Source organism: Pavona decussata, unplaced genomic scaffold (assembly GCF_977016875.1).
Source record: "Pavona decussata unplaced genomic scaffold, jaPavDecu1.1 SCAFFOLD_238, whole genome shotgun sequence".
Lineage (NCBI taxonomy): Eukaryota > Metazoa > Cnidaria > Anthozoa > Scleractinia > Agariciidae > Pavona > Pavona decussata.
This window is the reverse complement of record NW_028145643.1, coordinates 1743393-1759750: the sequence shown is the minus strand read 5'-3', so window position 1 is coordinate 1759750 and position 16358 is coordinate 1743393. Positions and strand designations below refer to the sequence as shown.

At 38.8% G+C, this 16358-nt stretch overlaps 1 protein-coding gene across 2 annotated transcripts; it reads left to right on the top strand.

The window, feature by feature from the left end:
• Positions 1-1522: 1522 nt before the first annotated feature.
• Positions 1523-14544, top strand: LOC146457709 (KAT8 regulatory NSL complex subunit 1-like). Of its 2 annotated transcripts, XR_014858431.1 has the most exons (8): positions 1523-2613; positions 4357-5087; positions 6212-6314; positions 7793-7875; positions 11784-11921; positions 12573-12865; positions 13145-13974; positions 14219-14544. XR_014858431.1 is itself a non-coding variant. In XM_085091741.1 (7 exons), the coding sequence occupies exons 1-7, from the start codon at positions 1532-1534 to the stop codon at positions 13895-13897; spliced, it is 3183 nt and encodes a 1060-aa protein (XP_084947867.1). In that variant the 5' UTR covers positions 1523-1531; the 3' UTR covers positions 13898-14544. The 2 variants fall into 2 exon arrangements, 1 of the variants encoding a protein (XP_084947867.1); XM_085091741.1 differs by having other exon boundaries at positions 13145-14544.
• The last annotated feature ends 1814 nt before the right edge of the window (positions 14545-16358 follow it).

The following is a 16358-nucleotide window of genomic DNA, read 5'->3' as shown; positions in this document are numbered from 1 at the left end:
GAACCTTTAACTTTCCTCTTGTTATAAGCATGCACGCCCCCATGAGTGACCAATAGTCCATATGAGGTGAATTGTTTTTAGGAAATATTAACCACAGGAAACATGAGTAGTCTTGGATTTTGAGTGACACTATAAAGCACTGTCAGTTTTCCCATGACCTATAAAGTATTTAGTTAATCTTATTTTTAAAAGGGTTTCTTTTGCTTAAGGCAACAGAAATAATGTTTGTGTAATTCTGTGAATGCTCATGTTTTGTGTAGCTTCTTATAATTTTTAAACTCCTGGTGAGTCACTTCCGGTTTTTCAGTCAACTATGCAAGTCATGAAAAAATTAATACAGTTAAAATACTGTAATGTTGCTGAAACAACATCGCCTTGCTAAATTTTTGCCCAGAATTCAATTAACATTAGGCATCGTTCGTTTACAGCATTTCAAACAGACAGGAGAAAGTAGTGAAGAGTTCATAAACGCACCTGGACCAGACTCTGTATTTATTTACTCGAAGTCGCTTGTTTCAAGACAAATTGATAAGCATACTAGCTTGTTAGATTTACGATCTACGGCAACAATACTTGAAAATAAAAAGGAAAACGTCTTTTTTTTTTCAAGCTTACCTTTCTGATTGCAAGATTTTGTCGAAAGTTTGATCGTAGAAAGAAATTTTATCATGATTTCTTGACGATTTTACGCTTTTGCCTCGTTTATCTATTAATGCAAAATTCTCCTGCTTTGCATATAAATCCTTTCTTAAACGAATAACTTCATAATCGTTAATTTGGTCAAGAAGAAGCTTCCTTTTGTGTGCATTTTTTTCAGATTCCGCGAAGAGAGAAGCTTTCGCGCCATACGCGATGTCACTCGCGAAGGAGGTGTGTTTGAAACACGCACAGGAAATCCCATACTCTGCTGTTTTGTGATGAAGCACTCAATTCTCCTCAGTAACCTTTGTCTGCTGATGACACTGATTGTTCTCTCCTCCAATCACGCAATACGTCAAGGAGGGTGGTTCGAGTATTGATGCAATCGCCTAGAGCTTATGATATTTGCACGAGGGTTTTGCTGATACAAGAAGCTCGGAGTGGATTCTTTCTCCGCCATTTTGATAAGCGGGAACTGAATTTAAACTCGCTTTTAGGGTGTCCTATTTTGAAGTGAAAGTGTCTGAATTATCATTCCGAAAGTTTCAAATACTTCCATCTACACTCTCTGGTGTTCTGGCTTGGTGTCGACGACGATTTATTGTGGAAAATCGAGGAGGAAAATTTGGCATTTTTTGCATATATCAAGTTTGGTGTGTTCTTTTGCGAGATTAGAACACGCACCACCAAGACGTGGCGGTCACGTGCTCGTCGCGCTAAAAAAACGTTTTCTCTACTCCCCTTGAATGAACTTCGGAAACTTTGAATTTTGGAGCGATTTTCGTTGTACGTTTTATTTTTGTGCTTTATTTTCCTGTTGTAAGCAGCCGCGAAAATGCTTTCAACGGGGTCTCGTTGCCATCGGCAGTCATTGTGAAGTGAAGTATGGTAGATGGCTCAAATGGCTCCCGCTCTGACCGAGGCGAGCGCGTCTCCGGAGTCCTCGAGAAAGCAATCTGTAGATCTTCACTGTTCTTCGACTGTACAAGAGGAACTTAAGCAAGAGAATACTGGCCTTGCTTTGGATTTGAAGCTGGTTTCTCAGAACGGACTTGTACGACGATTGATAAGTGACAATAACATTGCAGACATTACAAATACTATCAAGCCTTCGGAGCAGAACACACCCATAGTTTCACGACTCAACGAAGAAATTAAAGGCAAAAGTGAGATGCCAAACGGACATTGTGATGAGAAAGTGGAAAAAAGTTCTTCAAACATGTCTAGTTACTCTCCTGCCAAAGAAGAAAAACGAAACTCGTCCCTTGATCTTTCGCGAGCAACATGTGCTTCAACGGCGAAGACTTCGGCTGGTACGTGTAATACCGTTTGCGAAAAGGAAGAAAGGAGTCGAGTTTCGCAGCATCCGGTAGCGAATTTAGAATTTGGGAAAGCCTTGATTCCTCAAAGAACTTCACAAGCTCTGCGACGGCAAGTAAAACTTGAAGGAAGGGCGAGAAAAATTGAAACGCGCCTTCGCAAACTACAAGCGCGGCAACTTGGTGACCATGTGCTTCAACAATTGGAAAATTTGGCGGAAAAGCGTGGTGAAACTCGCGATTCCTCCTCATCTAATCTCGAACCAGGAGGGAGTTCAGGAGTTGGAGTTATTCCCGAAAGTAAAAGCCAATCGAATATTTCTCCGGAACTAACGGCAAATCGTGTTGACTTCAAACTACCGATGCCTGGAAATTTTGCAAGCCGGGTGAAAAATAACAACGCGACGACTGTCGACGGCGTAATAAAAGAACTGGAGCGCATTTCTGCTGAATCACTGAACAGTGTAGAGGGGAATGCTTTGACTGATTTCAAAGATTTTGGCAAACAGTCGGACGCTGTGAGTTCAGTGGAAAGTTGGAGTTCACAATGCGAATTTTTGGAAAGCATTCATGATTCGGACGCGACAGAAGGAAGTTCCGGGGAAGAAAGCGAAGATGAAGTTGAACCGAGGAAAACGAAACTTCGAAGCAAGCGGTGAGCAAAACTTTCATTGTTCCATCAATAGCTAGTGTTTTCTGGTGAAAGACATATCTTCCGCGTTTTAACAATGAGCGGGAAAAGCGTGGGAGCTGCAAATCTAAGTCCATCTCCCCCGAAATGCTATCTTCTTTTATTCATTGAAAAAAAAAAACGTCGGCGGTTTTGTGAGTTGCGGTCAGTTTTACAGCTTTCTTCAGTTACCATTTAAGCTTTAATTTAATACGAGATTTTCCTACATCTAAAGTCGTCTTTGTCTTAAATTTGTTTGAGATACGGATGACATTTTAAATTTCCCTCGCGCGGAATTTACAAGGCCAGAGGCAGAAGCGCGAACGAATGCGATCGATGTTGAAGCGGGAAATATCTTGTGTTTTTATCTCAACTCCCACACTCAATGAAAACCCCCGAAATATTTACTAGAGACTGAGCAGAATGGTCACTGCAAGTGAAACAGCTATACTGTATTTTTCCGTGTTGTGAATTGGTTGTTATGATGTCGGGCGATAGTTATGCCAATTTAATTTTCCTGACGTCGCATTTCAATTTCAGTGTGATGAGAACTTGCCTACCTAGAAATTAAAAAAATATACTTTATTGACGAGTGAGCAATTGTTGTTGGGGTAAATAATGGGAAAGAAAAGCTTTAAAAGGGATGTTAAATTCTGTTTCTTGCTTGTATTTTGTTTATTTTCCATTTTCTCTCCAGCCTCGGGAAATTTGCATACATGCCGTAGATGCTATAAAAAGAAATTTTAATTTTTTAGAATGTAGTTTTGCCAAACCTGCGTCTGAGATCTCTTTCAAATGTAGTTGTTTTCAGTTTTTCAATTATAGTTATAATTATAATCAAGCCCAAGCAATGAACTATCATATTCTTTACTGCCAGAGATGTATAATTACCACTTGGTAGTTTGTACTTCTTGTAGTATTTCATTAGCTTCTTTTCTTTGTACTTAGTATTAAAATATTTGAAATCTTGGTTTATACAACAGAAAAATAAATAATTTATGTTTTCAGTTTTGTTGCCCTGCCAAGAATATTTTAACATTGTGAAACTTTCTGTAGAACTGTTAGAAGATGAAGAGTGCGGTTATTTGCCCTTTCCAAAGGAAATGGGTCTTCCTTTAACCTAATATTTAATGTGCTATTGTATTGGAAGTATTTAGAATAAATTTTGTCAAGATTATTTTGCTGGGATGCCCTTTGTCCCCCTTCCCCCTACAACATTACATCTGTTAGGTCTTCATGGGTCTGGATTCATGCAGATTTTCTTAAGCAGGCATAGTTTTCTGACTTGTTAACGGTAAAGTTGCCTTGAGCTTTTCTAAATGTTGCATAACATTACTGGATTGAGTATTGTGTGTGGGTACAGATTTAGTTAGAAAAGCAAAACTTTCTATATATGAACTGTTGGAATTCCGAAATGACTTTTCAAAGTCATGATGAAGGTGGAGGTCATTAAACCATATACAAATCCATCACCTTTTTTGGTATGTAATATTCTACAAGAAATGCATTGGATGTAAAAGAGATTCCCTCCAAGAAATATTGATTTTTCTGATTCACTGATATATTGTAATATTGGCTGACAGGGAACATAACCTGACAAATTTGATTATAGGGGCAGCACGAAGCCATATGTCACTGTTGACTCTGTTAGTAATATGTTTTCTAAAAAAACCTTGAAGTACAAACATCAATTATAACCCTTGTCTTATTGTCTGACATACTTTACAGAGCTAAAATCTTAAGAAGACAGTATCGCCTGGAAGAAGGAGTGATTGCCTCTCACTGGTCCTGGCTCCAGTCGCAGATCATAAATGTGGAACGACAGATCAGGCGTTATGATGACCTTTACAAAGGGGGAAGGTTGAGAAAAGGAACAGTGAAACTACAGGCCTGTACTTCAAATGCTAACTTGGCAAGAAGTAGCAGTGAAATTGATGGAAATGGAAGTGTAGGGGGTTTAAAACACAATGCTTTGTCAGTATCTTCCTTAGACATGACAAAGTCTAAACTCCTGACTGACTACAGTAAGAAAGAACCAGTAAAGGAATCAGAGAATCATGTGTTAAATGGAGTCAAGCGCAGCCTCTATGATGGTTCTTTGTTGAATGAAGAGGATGTGCCAGTGAAGCGGTATCGGCCAGTTCTTGGGACAAATGATTCTACTGACAATAAGCTCTGTCCTTCGTTGCCATCCTCTTCAAATGATGTTTTCCCGCAGTGCGCTAGAACTAGAGGAACATACACCATCAGGAAACGTCGCTTGGTACACTTATCTCACATAAGGAACAACAAGCCCAGACCTCTTTCGTTATTCTGCGGGTGTGTGACCCCCACAACACCTTGTTTGATCTGCTCAAAGTCTTCAAGAACGTTACCGGTTGTAAATCCTAATCAGACAATGGCGGAGAAGGTTGCTTCACTGGATACCTCTTTTCACCCTGTTCTGTCTTTCTGCACAGGTAAACTATTGATAACTGACAAGAAAACAGATTGTTACTTTGAATCAAAGTCAATTTTTCCAGTGCAGATCTCTGTTATGTCATATGTCTGAAGTCATGGATAACTGTGGTCTTTCTAGAGCTACCTTATTTTCATTGTTGTTCTTTATCTTACTTCAAATCCTTGACTTGTGTACAACAGTTGTGAATTTTGTTTGGTTGGACTATTGTCTTTGCTCTGCAGATTGCTTATTTTAATAGTTTTAATTTATTGTTTTTGCATCAGTAGCAATCGGCGGTGGTTTTGTAGTCATTATAGCCCACTTTGAAAAAGAGTGATGGCCTGGGTCGAGAGTAGCTGCCCAAGCGATTGTGGGAAGGTTTGGGGGGACGTTGGCTATTGTCTTCGCATTTTTGCGTCCCCCCAAACAATCCCACAATCACTTGGGCAGTTACTCTCGACCCAGGCCATCACTCATTTTCAAAGTGGGCTATTTGGATGGTTTAAACGCCAGGTTTTTCTCTAGAGTTTTTAAAATTGAAGTTTTGGTTTGTAGACTGAATTTAATTTTTATCAAAGATATCAGATCTTCAGCCATTGACACCGGCTTTATACAGAAAACTGAAAAGGGCATGTCCTGAAACATGTCATCAACTCTCAGTGAAAAAGTGGGACGTTTCCAAAGTAATCACTTACTGTTAGTTAACTTTCATGCAGTTTCAGCTTTGTGATACTGCTGTTAATAGAAGAATACTATACTGGCCCATTCTTGAATGGGACTGCGAATCATGTCAAAAGGGACTATAGATTATATCTTTTGGAGCAATTTTTAATTGAAATTTGAAGTTACTGGATTTTGTTTTTTTGTTTTTCACAGATTAATTTTTTTCAATGAAGTTGCGTTTTTGACAGATTAATTCTTCAGTTCGTTGGATGTGAGCTAGGTTTTTAATCGGTATATTTTAACTGTGTAGCTGCCAAATCTATTAGTATGTTAATATTTATTACATGTAGATTGACCTGAAAAACCCACAGGGAATGATCAATAAAGTATTCATTTATTTACTGCCAGTTGGCTGTCTGCCTGAAACCTTGCCCAGGCACCTAGATCTTATGATGTGTTTTCTTTCTGTTGTGTTTGTAGACATTCCTCTCCAGTTACACTTTGGAGCATTGTTGAAGAGGGGTGGCTTTGAGAAAAGAACCAAGCCACAGGCATTGAGAAGTACACAGATTGTGGAAAAAAAGTGAGTGGTTAGCAATATATTAATAACTATTACGGTAGTAATCCGAACATTCTATTACATCTTATTTTGTCTGCTGCTGGGATTTTTGGTCTACCTACATTTTGTTGTCAAAGTGAAACAATTACCAATCAGTCTAGGTTTTTACATGATTTTTTTTTTTTTTTTGGCATAGATTTGGTTTTTTGAAATATAACAGTAAGAGAAATAAGCTACCTATTGTGAAATTTTGATGATTAAAAGTAACAAGGAAGAAAAACCCTGATGCCATCTACAGAATCTGTGAATGCGTACATGTATAACTTCACAACATTACATATTGACAGGGCCCAAGACTAACTTTTCAGCTCACAAACCCCTTTGGCTAGCTACAGAACTGATTTTACTAGTCAAAACAAAATTTTCACTAGCCACAGTTTCACTAATTTGTTTTACAAAAAGGGGATTGAAGAAAATCAGAAATTCCTTTATTTGTCATCAAAATTTCAAGTTGACCTTAAAATGAAAAATCCTTAACTCTTGGCATGCTGTACATGCTCTTGATTTGCATTAAGTTTTAATTTGTTTTCTGTCCAGCACTCTAGTGCTTTACAATTTTTGCTAGCCAGTAAAAACTGAATTTTAACCAGTCTGGCTCTAGGTTACTGTTAGTCTCAAGCAAATGGTTCTGAAGTAGGATTTCTTTAAAAATATCGTGGTGAACAGATTAGTTTGTAAACTTGGCATTCCCTCCTATGTTCATGTGATGTGATTTATAATACAGTTGAGTATAATCTTGAACTGTGATCATTTAGATGAAAGCTAGTGAATAGTACTGTATTTTTTAGCATTCTTGAGTGTGAAAATTTTAAAAACCAGTGAAGTCTTAAATCCTAGCACAAATGGTGGCAGTTATTGCTATAAATAACACTGACATTTCTTGAAACTTTGCTAAGCTGGCTGTCAATATCATCCAGTTTGGGGACATGTTTTGTTATCATTATTTCATTCACGAAAAAGGGATAGTTGTATGAGTTAAAACAGAAGATATTGGTGCTGTGAAACAGGCAGGTTTATATGATTTGAAACCATTTATTATGTTCATGTTAGTGAGAGAATCTGTTGGGGTAGTTTTTTGCCACAGAATGAAAGATTAGTTGCCAAAGGAACAGTTAGAATCTTCAGCTGAATCAATAGGCAGTGGTCTGATAACTGTCAAACTTGTAGCTTAAATTTGTAGTGAGACAAAATTTTTCCTACCGGGCACCAGTTTATTAAGAATTTAAATTCTGTGCTTTCCATTTTCCCCTCCATACTGGCCCAAGGCAACCAGGTGTTATGAATTACTGGATTCTAAAAATAAAAATAGATTCCTCGTATGGGGTTTTTATCATTTACCTTTGAAAGAGAGCAAGTAACAAATTTTATATCTAAATTTGTATTCTTGTTTAGTTAAGGCGTCTTTATTGAACTTCACATTTCTGTTATTTAAATTTTGAAAGGAAAGCACCTGTGATCCCCAAGACAGGAAAAAGACGCGTACAGCTGGCCAAAGGTGCAGCCGCATCTCTTTTGTCCTCTGCCAGTAAGTTGTGAATTTTATTTAGTTTTTTACAACTTAGATTTATAAAAATAATTCAAGCTGGCAATGGATGGGGTCAAATTAATGTGGAAAATGTAGTAGACACCAGTGCAGCCATTATTAGGAGTGGTGTGAAAGGTTGCTTTAACCCCCATTATCAAAGAACAAATTCTCTCATCTTGTCCCCATACTTTTCTATACAGTCGAACCTCCCGTAAGCAGCCACCCATAATGTCAAGGATATGGGGTCGCTTACGGGAGGTGGTCGCTTACCAGATGTCAGACCGCAGGGGGTCTAAATTTCGGGTAACTTACATATGGTAATTGCGGAGACCTAGCCCTTTTGCCAGTGCTTATCAAAATCCATAGCAATAACTTTTCTTAGCTACAAGTATATTAAGACTTCCAAAATTATTCTAGGCCAAAAATCTTAGGGGCTATGGTGATTATTGTTTGTATCTCACAAATTACTTAATACAGCGATTGAGACAATTCTTGTGAAAGAAACTTGACTCTTTTACTACTCCAGGTGGCACTGTTTAAATCTTTCAGGGAACGGAACATAAGCAAACAGTTAACAACTCTTTTATAAAACCTGTGATATGCATGGTTACAAGCATTAAAAACACCAGCAAGGCTGTAGGTTGCAAAGCAATCCCACACTTCTGTGTCAATAAGTTTGGAGCTAACAATAAACTGCTGCAGGACAGTTCAGGGCTCGAAATTGCGACCAATACAGTCGCATTTACGACTTAATTTTTGTGTTTGCGACTAAAATTTCCGGAGGAGTCGCAAATTTGGGAGTTGTTTTCGCATAGACAAATAACGATTAAAAGTCTAGCTATCGCTACTTTGCCACATTTTTTTGCCAAAATAAATACATAATGTGTCTTCGTGTAAATGTAAATATAACGCAAAGTTAATAAACATGATAAGTAGGATCTTTTATAGTTGTTTTTTTTATGAAGCCATTGCGTTACACTTTCTTCAACACAATAAGGATGTCTTATGTTTCACTTGCAAGTTCGCGTTGATTTGGTTTTCAAGTGCAAATTGTTTCGTTGGTATTTTATACGAACAAGTTCAATGCGTTTGAAGGCGAAATCGCAATGCTTTGCAAATGAAACTCTCCGATCAAAATCTCCGGTTTTGAAGGTTGAGATGTAAGCGCGGCGCGGTATTAAACCTTTGACATCTTCGCGTTGCCGATATGCAAATTCGCTGCACAATGAACTGAAATCAATTCTGAACCAGAACTACACAGTTTACGCCAGCTCTTCAACAACGTTAGCGTTTTCGATTTTCTTTATTCGCAACTTTTTTTTTTCTTGGTAGAAATCGTATTTGCTTGCAACCACAAAGATTGAAATAAGTTCGATTCCATAGCGGTAATTAGCAAAGCACGATACATGCCACGTATGCAAATTTGAACCGCGGTGAACTTGAAAAACATTGTAAGTTTCAGGATTTTCAAAAAGTGTTTTATAGATACAGGCACAAAACTTGACTTTAAAAAGGCTGGTTTTTTAATGTAGGAATTGTGCGTGTGCAGGAAAGTTTCAATTTCAAATTGTTTTCCCGCGAGTTCGCTTAGCGCATCGCTTTACAAACTCGTCGCTATTACATGTAAAACAAAACCTTTGAAGTGACTGAGGACACGATTTTTGTAAAATAAATCATTTCTTACATTGTGCACGAATCGAAACCTTTGAACTGAATGAAGACAAAATTGTTTCGAGTCACATAACTCTTACAATGCGAACACGTTGGCACGCGTTTTAAGAATGGCACGGATAAACGCATCACAAGACAAGAACGCGAGAAACTCGGTTGTTTTCTTCTCACGAGAAACTCGGTAATATTCCAAAATTTCCGCTTTCGTGATTCTCGCGAGGCGAGATTCGTTCTGGTACACAGTCGTTATTAGAACTAGATAACGTGAAAGCTATTGAAGTATTAATAAAATCAAAGTGTTGTTAATCATTTGTGAGTCAGCGCTATTTATTAACTAATTATGGTTAGTTAGTTTTGCGATTAAAATTCGTGAACTTGCGACTAGATTTTCGTAGCCAGTCGCAAATGGCGACTGAATTTTTTTTTTTAATTTCGAGCCCTGCAGCTCAATGCACTTTATTCTCTCAGAGGCCACACATGTCAGTTAAGTTAAAGCTTAAAATGTACACTGACATTAAGTATTAAATCATCACCCACACTGCATGACAGCTCAACATGCTGGACTCTATTTCAGTGTACATGTATAGTCTATGTGTATTTTATCAATTGTTTCAATGCTAAGCTATATCGGGAAACACTTCTGGTAGCTCCGACTGTGAAACTTATGGTGTCCGCTGTAATGATGTGGCCAATATGTTACAGCAACACATTTTTCAATTTCCTCCCATGAGAGATACAGCAGATTGTGTGTCAATTGGTTGTCTACGGGAGGTTGAAAACAATTGAAATTTTTAAACAATCATCTTTAAAAGTGGTCGCCTACAAGCAGGGTTTTAGCCAAGATTCTGTTAGTGGCGGCCGTCCAGTAACTAACATGGGGCCAAAGGCCCCCCGCCAGAAAATTTTGAAAATCTGAAGCGTCTTACGTGCATTTTCCGCAATTTTCAGTCGATGAACTCATTGATCGGACTTCAATGTAACTGCCTTGTTTTCTTTGCCAAAAACCTAAAATGGGTTGAAACTGTACTTCCTTCTGCCCACTTAATGCATCAGTTGTGTTAGCACCTCCATGCTTGTCTTTTATTCCAACATTTGTCTGACGTTGATCTTGGCAGCCATCTTAGGGTAAGTTGGAGACTAGGAACGAGCAAAGTTACTACTCCATGTAGCCACCAGCAAGTACTCCCTGGTAGGAACGCTTCTTGCTGGTTAGTGGTTACATGACATTCCTTTTGTGAAATTGGTTCAGTAACATGTTATGCTCTACGCGGACAAAAACAGAAAAATTGTGCCCAGTATTCACCTATGAAGTAACATGTAACCAAAGGAAACTGAAGTAGAAATAAAGTGATGGTGAGATGGTGTGTAAAGCGTTTCCAGAATCACTCAAATCAAGTAATTTTGTTTGAACTATTACGAAATCGCTGACTTTAAATCAACAAGATCTATGTTTTATTTATTTATCTCCTGTCCGGCCGGACGGGCACCTGGCTAAAACCTTGCCTGTGAGAGGTTCGACTGTATTAAAGTACTGGGGAGAAGTTGTTAAAATATCAAGAAAATTCACCTTGGCTGATCATATCCTTAATTCTCATGGCCTCAGAGTTTGATGAAGCATTGATATTATTATTAGTAGCAGCAGCAGCAGTAGTAGTACTACAGTGGAACTCCGCCTTAACAGCCACCTCATTATTACAGCCATTTTTTTTTTTTTTGCCCGCACAGCAAAATCACCATACATTTTCTTGTAAAAAAAACTCTCATTAATACGGCCAAATTTTTTTGGCCCCTTGGTGACCGTATTAATGGGATTCCACTGTAGTAGTAGTAGTAGTACTAGTAGTAGTGATGATGATGATGATGATATAATGATGACGATGATGATAATACTAATGTATATATGTCAGTGTACATGGTATTTGGTATATAGCACTGTGGTGCTAACTAGGGATGCTATAAATGACTGTAAGAAATGATACAGACTTAAAAAAAACATCTGTTTTACTCACAACCAGTAGGGGGCTACCAGGTGGCTATTTTCAAAGTCTGGCCAAGTATTTGAACTTGGATTGCTATGAAACCGTGGTACGTAATAGTCATAGACAGTATAATTGGCCACACTACCTCCCAAAGAGATTGTGTCATTGGGCATAGAGACAGTCGTGATGATGAGGGCATTAGGCAATCTGAAGATGATCCCTTGTTTTCATGCTAATAATCAATTTTAATTTTTTCAGAACTCCACAATCAGAAGTATGAGAGAAAGCGAGGTTACTCTGCGTCATCTACTCCAAAGAATTCAACAAGGAACGCGGAAAACAGAGTCAGTCAGTCTGATGGGCCAAGGAAGAAACGTGCTGCTGCAATAAGTGCTGGTAAGGAATAAATACTTTTGTATTAAAAATTAGGTTGTTGATGATGAAATACACTGAGGATCAGGCTGGATAGTATTTAGAACATGGCATAAGAGGAGGTGATGCTTTTTTGTTGTCTTCCTTCGTGAATTGTACTGAAAAATATTGGATTGGCCCAGAAAAGTGAATTGTTTCACTTATGTTGTCATGGTTTTCTTGCCTAAAACTACATTTTATAATATGAAGCTACGTTTTTGACATAAAAATTTCATGCAAAATGGTTAAATTTTCTTTTATAAGGTGTGTGTGTTATCATAATTTTTTAAATTTTTGCAGCATTCTTCAGGCTTCAGTTTGTAGGGATGTGTTGAAACTGTCACAAAAATTGAACAATCTCATCGCTTATTTTCTGCATCACTGATATTGAAGTAATCTGAAAATTGTCTTCTGAAAGGGCTTTGCTTTAACCTTACCCATATCATTGGAAGATAATTATTTTGTGTAATTATTTTGATATGTTAATGGTTGCTTTTTTTTTTTTTCATCTAGCTATCTTGTAAATTGATGTAAAGGAGTAAAATGGGTCAAATATACTCTTCTTCAACCTTAGAACTACAATTTTAGTCCCAATTGACTTGATGTTACTAAAATAATATATCCTTTTGCCACCAGCTGCCCAGCTGCAGAAACGTGCAAGGAGTTTGTCATTACCCACTGTAGTGTCATCACCATCAACTCCAACCTCTACCCCCAGCCCAACCCCAAGCCTGACACAGTCTATGCCATCCAGTATTGCTTCCTTGTTGAAGAAGAAGAAAGGAAGTAATGCATTTGACATCAACAACATTGTCATTCCTTATTCAATGGCTTCATCAACCAGAGTTGAGAAACTGCAATATAAAGAGATCCCAACTCCCAGCTGGCGAGTCAACGACGTAGCTGATGACGATGTTGCCAAAATGGAGGTAAGTTTGAGGCCAACTGTTCGCTCTTCATATCTCTTATCTCCAAGTGAACCAGAGCCACCCCAGTGAGTGTTAATCTTGGATGGGTTTTCTTAACACCTACACGCATTTTCCATTTTTCACCACAGCTTAGCTATGGTCTGTGGATGGTCAAAAATTAAATTTGCAAATCACAGAAAAACGGTGTAGTTCTCTTGTTTGTTTAAAGATGATTGTAAGGTACAAGTTTTATCAGATTGTTTGTTCTAACTTTTGTGTATTTATAATTATATTTGCTAGGTTGAAGAACTCATTGAAAAGGAAACAGAGGAAACATGTGATGACATCTATATCTCTAGACATGGACTTTGTGAGGAGCGTGAACGCAAACGATTCCTAGGACTTGTCAAGAAAAAAAGGAAACGAACTTCAAGACAAAGCAGTGAAATGAGCAATCCAGATCCACCATCCCCTCTGGCATATCCAGACAGTCAGGGTGGAACACCACCTGGAACACCTAACTGTAATACTCCACTGGCAACACCCACTGGGGGCTCTCTACCAACTTCACTTTCCATCGCATCTGTTCCACCTCCTACAGCTGCCTCCGCTCTATCCCCATCTGGAACGACCATGTCTACTTCAAGCATTCTGCCCTCTATGGATAAATTTCATCGATCATTATCAGACTCTAAGCTTCCTTGTCGCAGGTCTTCATCAACTGACAGATCAGAGAAATCTTTGAATGATGAAGAAATGTGGCCACCAGTTCCCCCATGGCCAGAAAGAACATTTCCATTATCAGAATCTGATTTCACCTCTCTCAAACTTCCTACTCCTCTGCCCACACCTGCATCCTCTTTGCCAGCCTCACCATCAGCGTCATCAGCAGGCAGCCCTATGTGCTCGCCATTAGCCAGCCCAGCTTCTGATGCAAGCAGTGAAAAAAATGAGTGGACAGTGAAGCTTGTCACAGACCAGGGTCCAGGCTCAGGCAGTGAATCTGGGGGACCTACCAGAAAAGGAATTGTTTTGAAACTAGCAAAAAGATAGAATTAGTAAATTGAAACGGGTGTAAAAGTAGACGAGATAAGATGAAAGGTTTTCCAGGCAAACTGCTTTCTTTAGGTGTCAAGAAAGGGCATTGACGCTACTTTGTATATATATACTTGGTTTAGTTGAGCTGTTTGTAATTTTGTGTATCGGCGTGTTGAAGTGTCGTACACATTACTTGCAGATTCAGGAGTGACCTCTCTCTAAGAAGAGGTTTTTGTTTTTTCTGATTAGGGATGTTGGTCATATCAGTCATGTAAGCGCGTGTTCGTTGATTTAGCGGAAAGGTGATAGTTTTATTTTGCTGCCCTTTCTTGACAGACTCCTAGTCAGTAGTTTGTGTCCCCTTATGTGGGGTCTGATATAACTTGGGTTTGATTACAAAAAGAAAACAGCGTAAGTGTGATTGAAAGAAACTAAAAAGAAAAAAAAAAGAAATGTATGATACAGGAATATTGTACGTAAACGTTCTTCCGTCAAGAGAGAATTTTTCTCACAAGACACGATTGTATATAACCCACGTTTCCGGTCAAATAACACTTGTATTTTATGAGTTTTAAACATCGTGTACATTAACGTTGTCGTAGATTTGTAGAGGTTTGGTTACAACAGAAATAACAACTTTGTGAATACATTGATTTATATTATGTTTTTGGAGTGTTCGTTTTGTACTAAACAGTTTATTCTCATCGACCCTCCCCTCCCTTCCCTGCTTGTTTATCCCTGGCTCCATGCATTCAGAACAGCACACAGTTTCTGCAGGAAGGAGGATCCTAGCACTAGGAAAATCCTAGAGGGCGGATCATCCTAGCGCCATATGTTTTCTGAATTCAGGTTACATGCAAAAGGTTGTACTTGGCCCTAGCGCTAGGATCTTTCTAGCGAAAGGATCTTCCTTGCTGAGAGATAGGAAGATCCTAGCACCATGTAAACTACCTTCGCTGGGAAGGTTCTTGTACTAGGGACAAAAGAAAAAAACATGACGGCGGCCGGGCGTTCAGCTGTTAAAGGCCAACAATTCTACACTTTGTAACCACCCCGACCGAAAGTTCTTCATGTAAACTAACCTAAAAATTGTTTCACCTTCTACGGATTCTAGTGCTGGGGTCTCCCTCCATGTAGAATGAGAAATGTGTTGCAAAAACTTCGTGGTAGTGAATACACTCCATTGTCTGGACTTATACGTCTGAGCATTGGATATTCTCCCTCTTCCACGTTCCCTCTCCTCAAAAGGGTGAAAGCCTCGATTGTTGAGCATCAATGAATTCGGAAAGCAGATTTCCTGTGTGTGAAAACACCGCTTTGGTTGTCAAATGATATGAGGCTAGAACGTGGGTACCATGTTTATGTTAGATTGTTAACTGTAAAATCATTTCACTCAAATAACCTTTGCCTTACCATTTTTATTCTCAATAATGCACTAAGAGAATCACTAACTTCAGTCATAAGAATTATAACAACTAGTAAATTCGTGTAATCAAATTTAATTGCGCGTGCGTGCCTCATATTCCCATTGTGCACGCTGATTTCTCTCTTTTATACAACATTTAAACTACCGCGTTGAAAATTTATAAAACAGTTGGTTCATGCGTTAGCTGTGCGTTCATCGAGATATGAAACACTTGGGATGTTTAGAGAGCACTCGAGAAGCTAGAGTTGCTCTCGGCTACGCCTCGAGCAACTCTTACGCATTTTTCGTGCTCTCGAAACTTGCTGCGTGCTTCATATCTCGAAGAACGCACCGCTGATGCATGAACCAATTGTCAGGTCACTGTCAGATGCGGCGTCATCCCCAGGCCTCAATCGTTACTCGCGCGTGAAGTTAAAGTTTTCTTACTTGTTTTCCAGCTCCCAAAACGGTGACAAAAATAAATGCGTTGGAGGCTGGTATCCTCGGAAGGCCAGGGGTAGACAATGGAAACAACGGAAGAAAAAAAAAACATACCCCCCCCCCCCCCGAAAAAAAAGGGGGAGAAATAAAAGGTCAGGAAGTGCCTTTATTTTGCTGCGTTATTTATTATTTAAGCCGTTTCGGTTTTTCCTACATCTGCTACTGACTTGTTCACCAAAGACTGAGAGCCTGTCTATACTTGACAGCTCTGACTATAATTATATGTAATTGGGTTTTCCGCCAATTGCTGTAATCCTTCAGTTGTTTTCGTTTCGTTTTAGTTATCTTGTTAAAATATGGGCTATTCTTATTCACTGGTGATTCTTGTCCGCCATCGTCAAAATGGCCTACTGGTGGACCTTCTGTTCGTTCTGCTTGGGAACTCCTTTTGTGAAATTTTGAAATCAGCCATAACGAGCCTGTGATCGAGAATTAGCACGCGTGTCTGTTTGCCGGTTTGTCTCCGTTCTTAATTTTCTTTTCTTTTTAAATGATAGAGAAAAAAATGAGGACTATTTGCATTTAGAAAGACCTTTGACGAGTTATAGAGTCTGATTTGCCTGCGCCCAT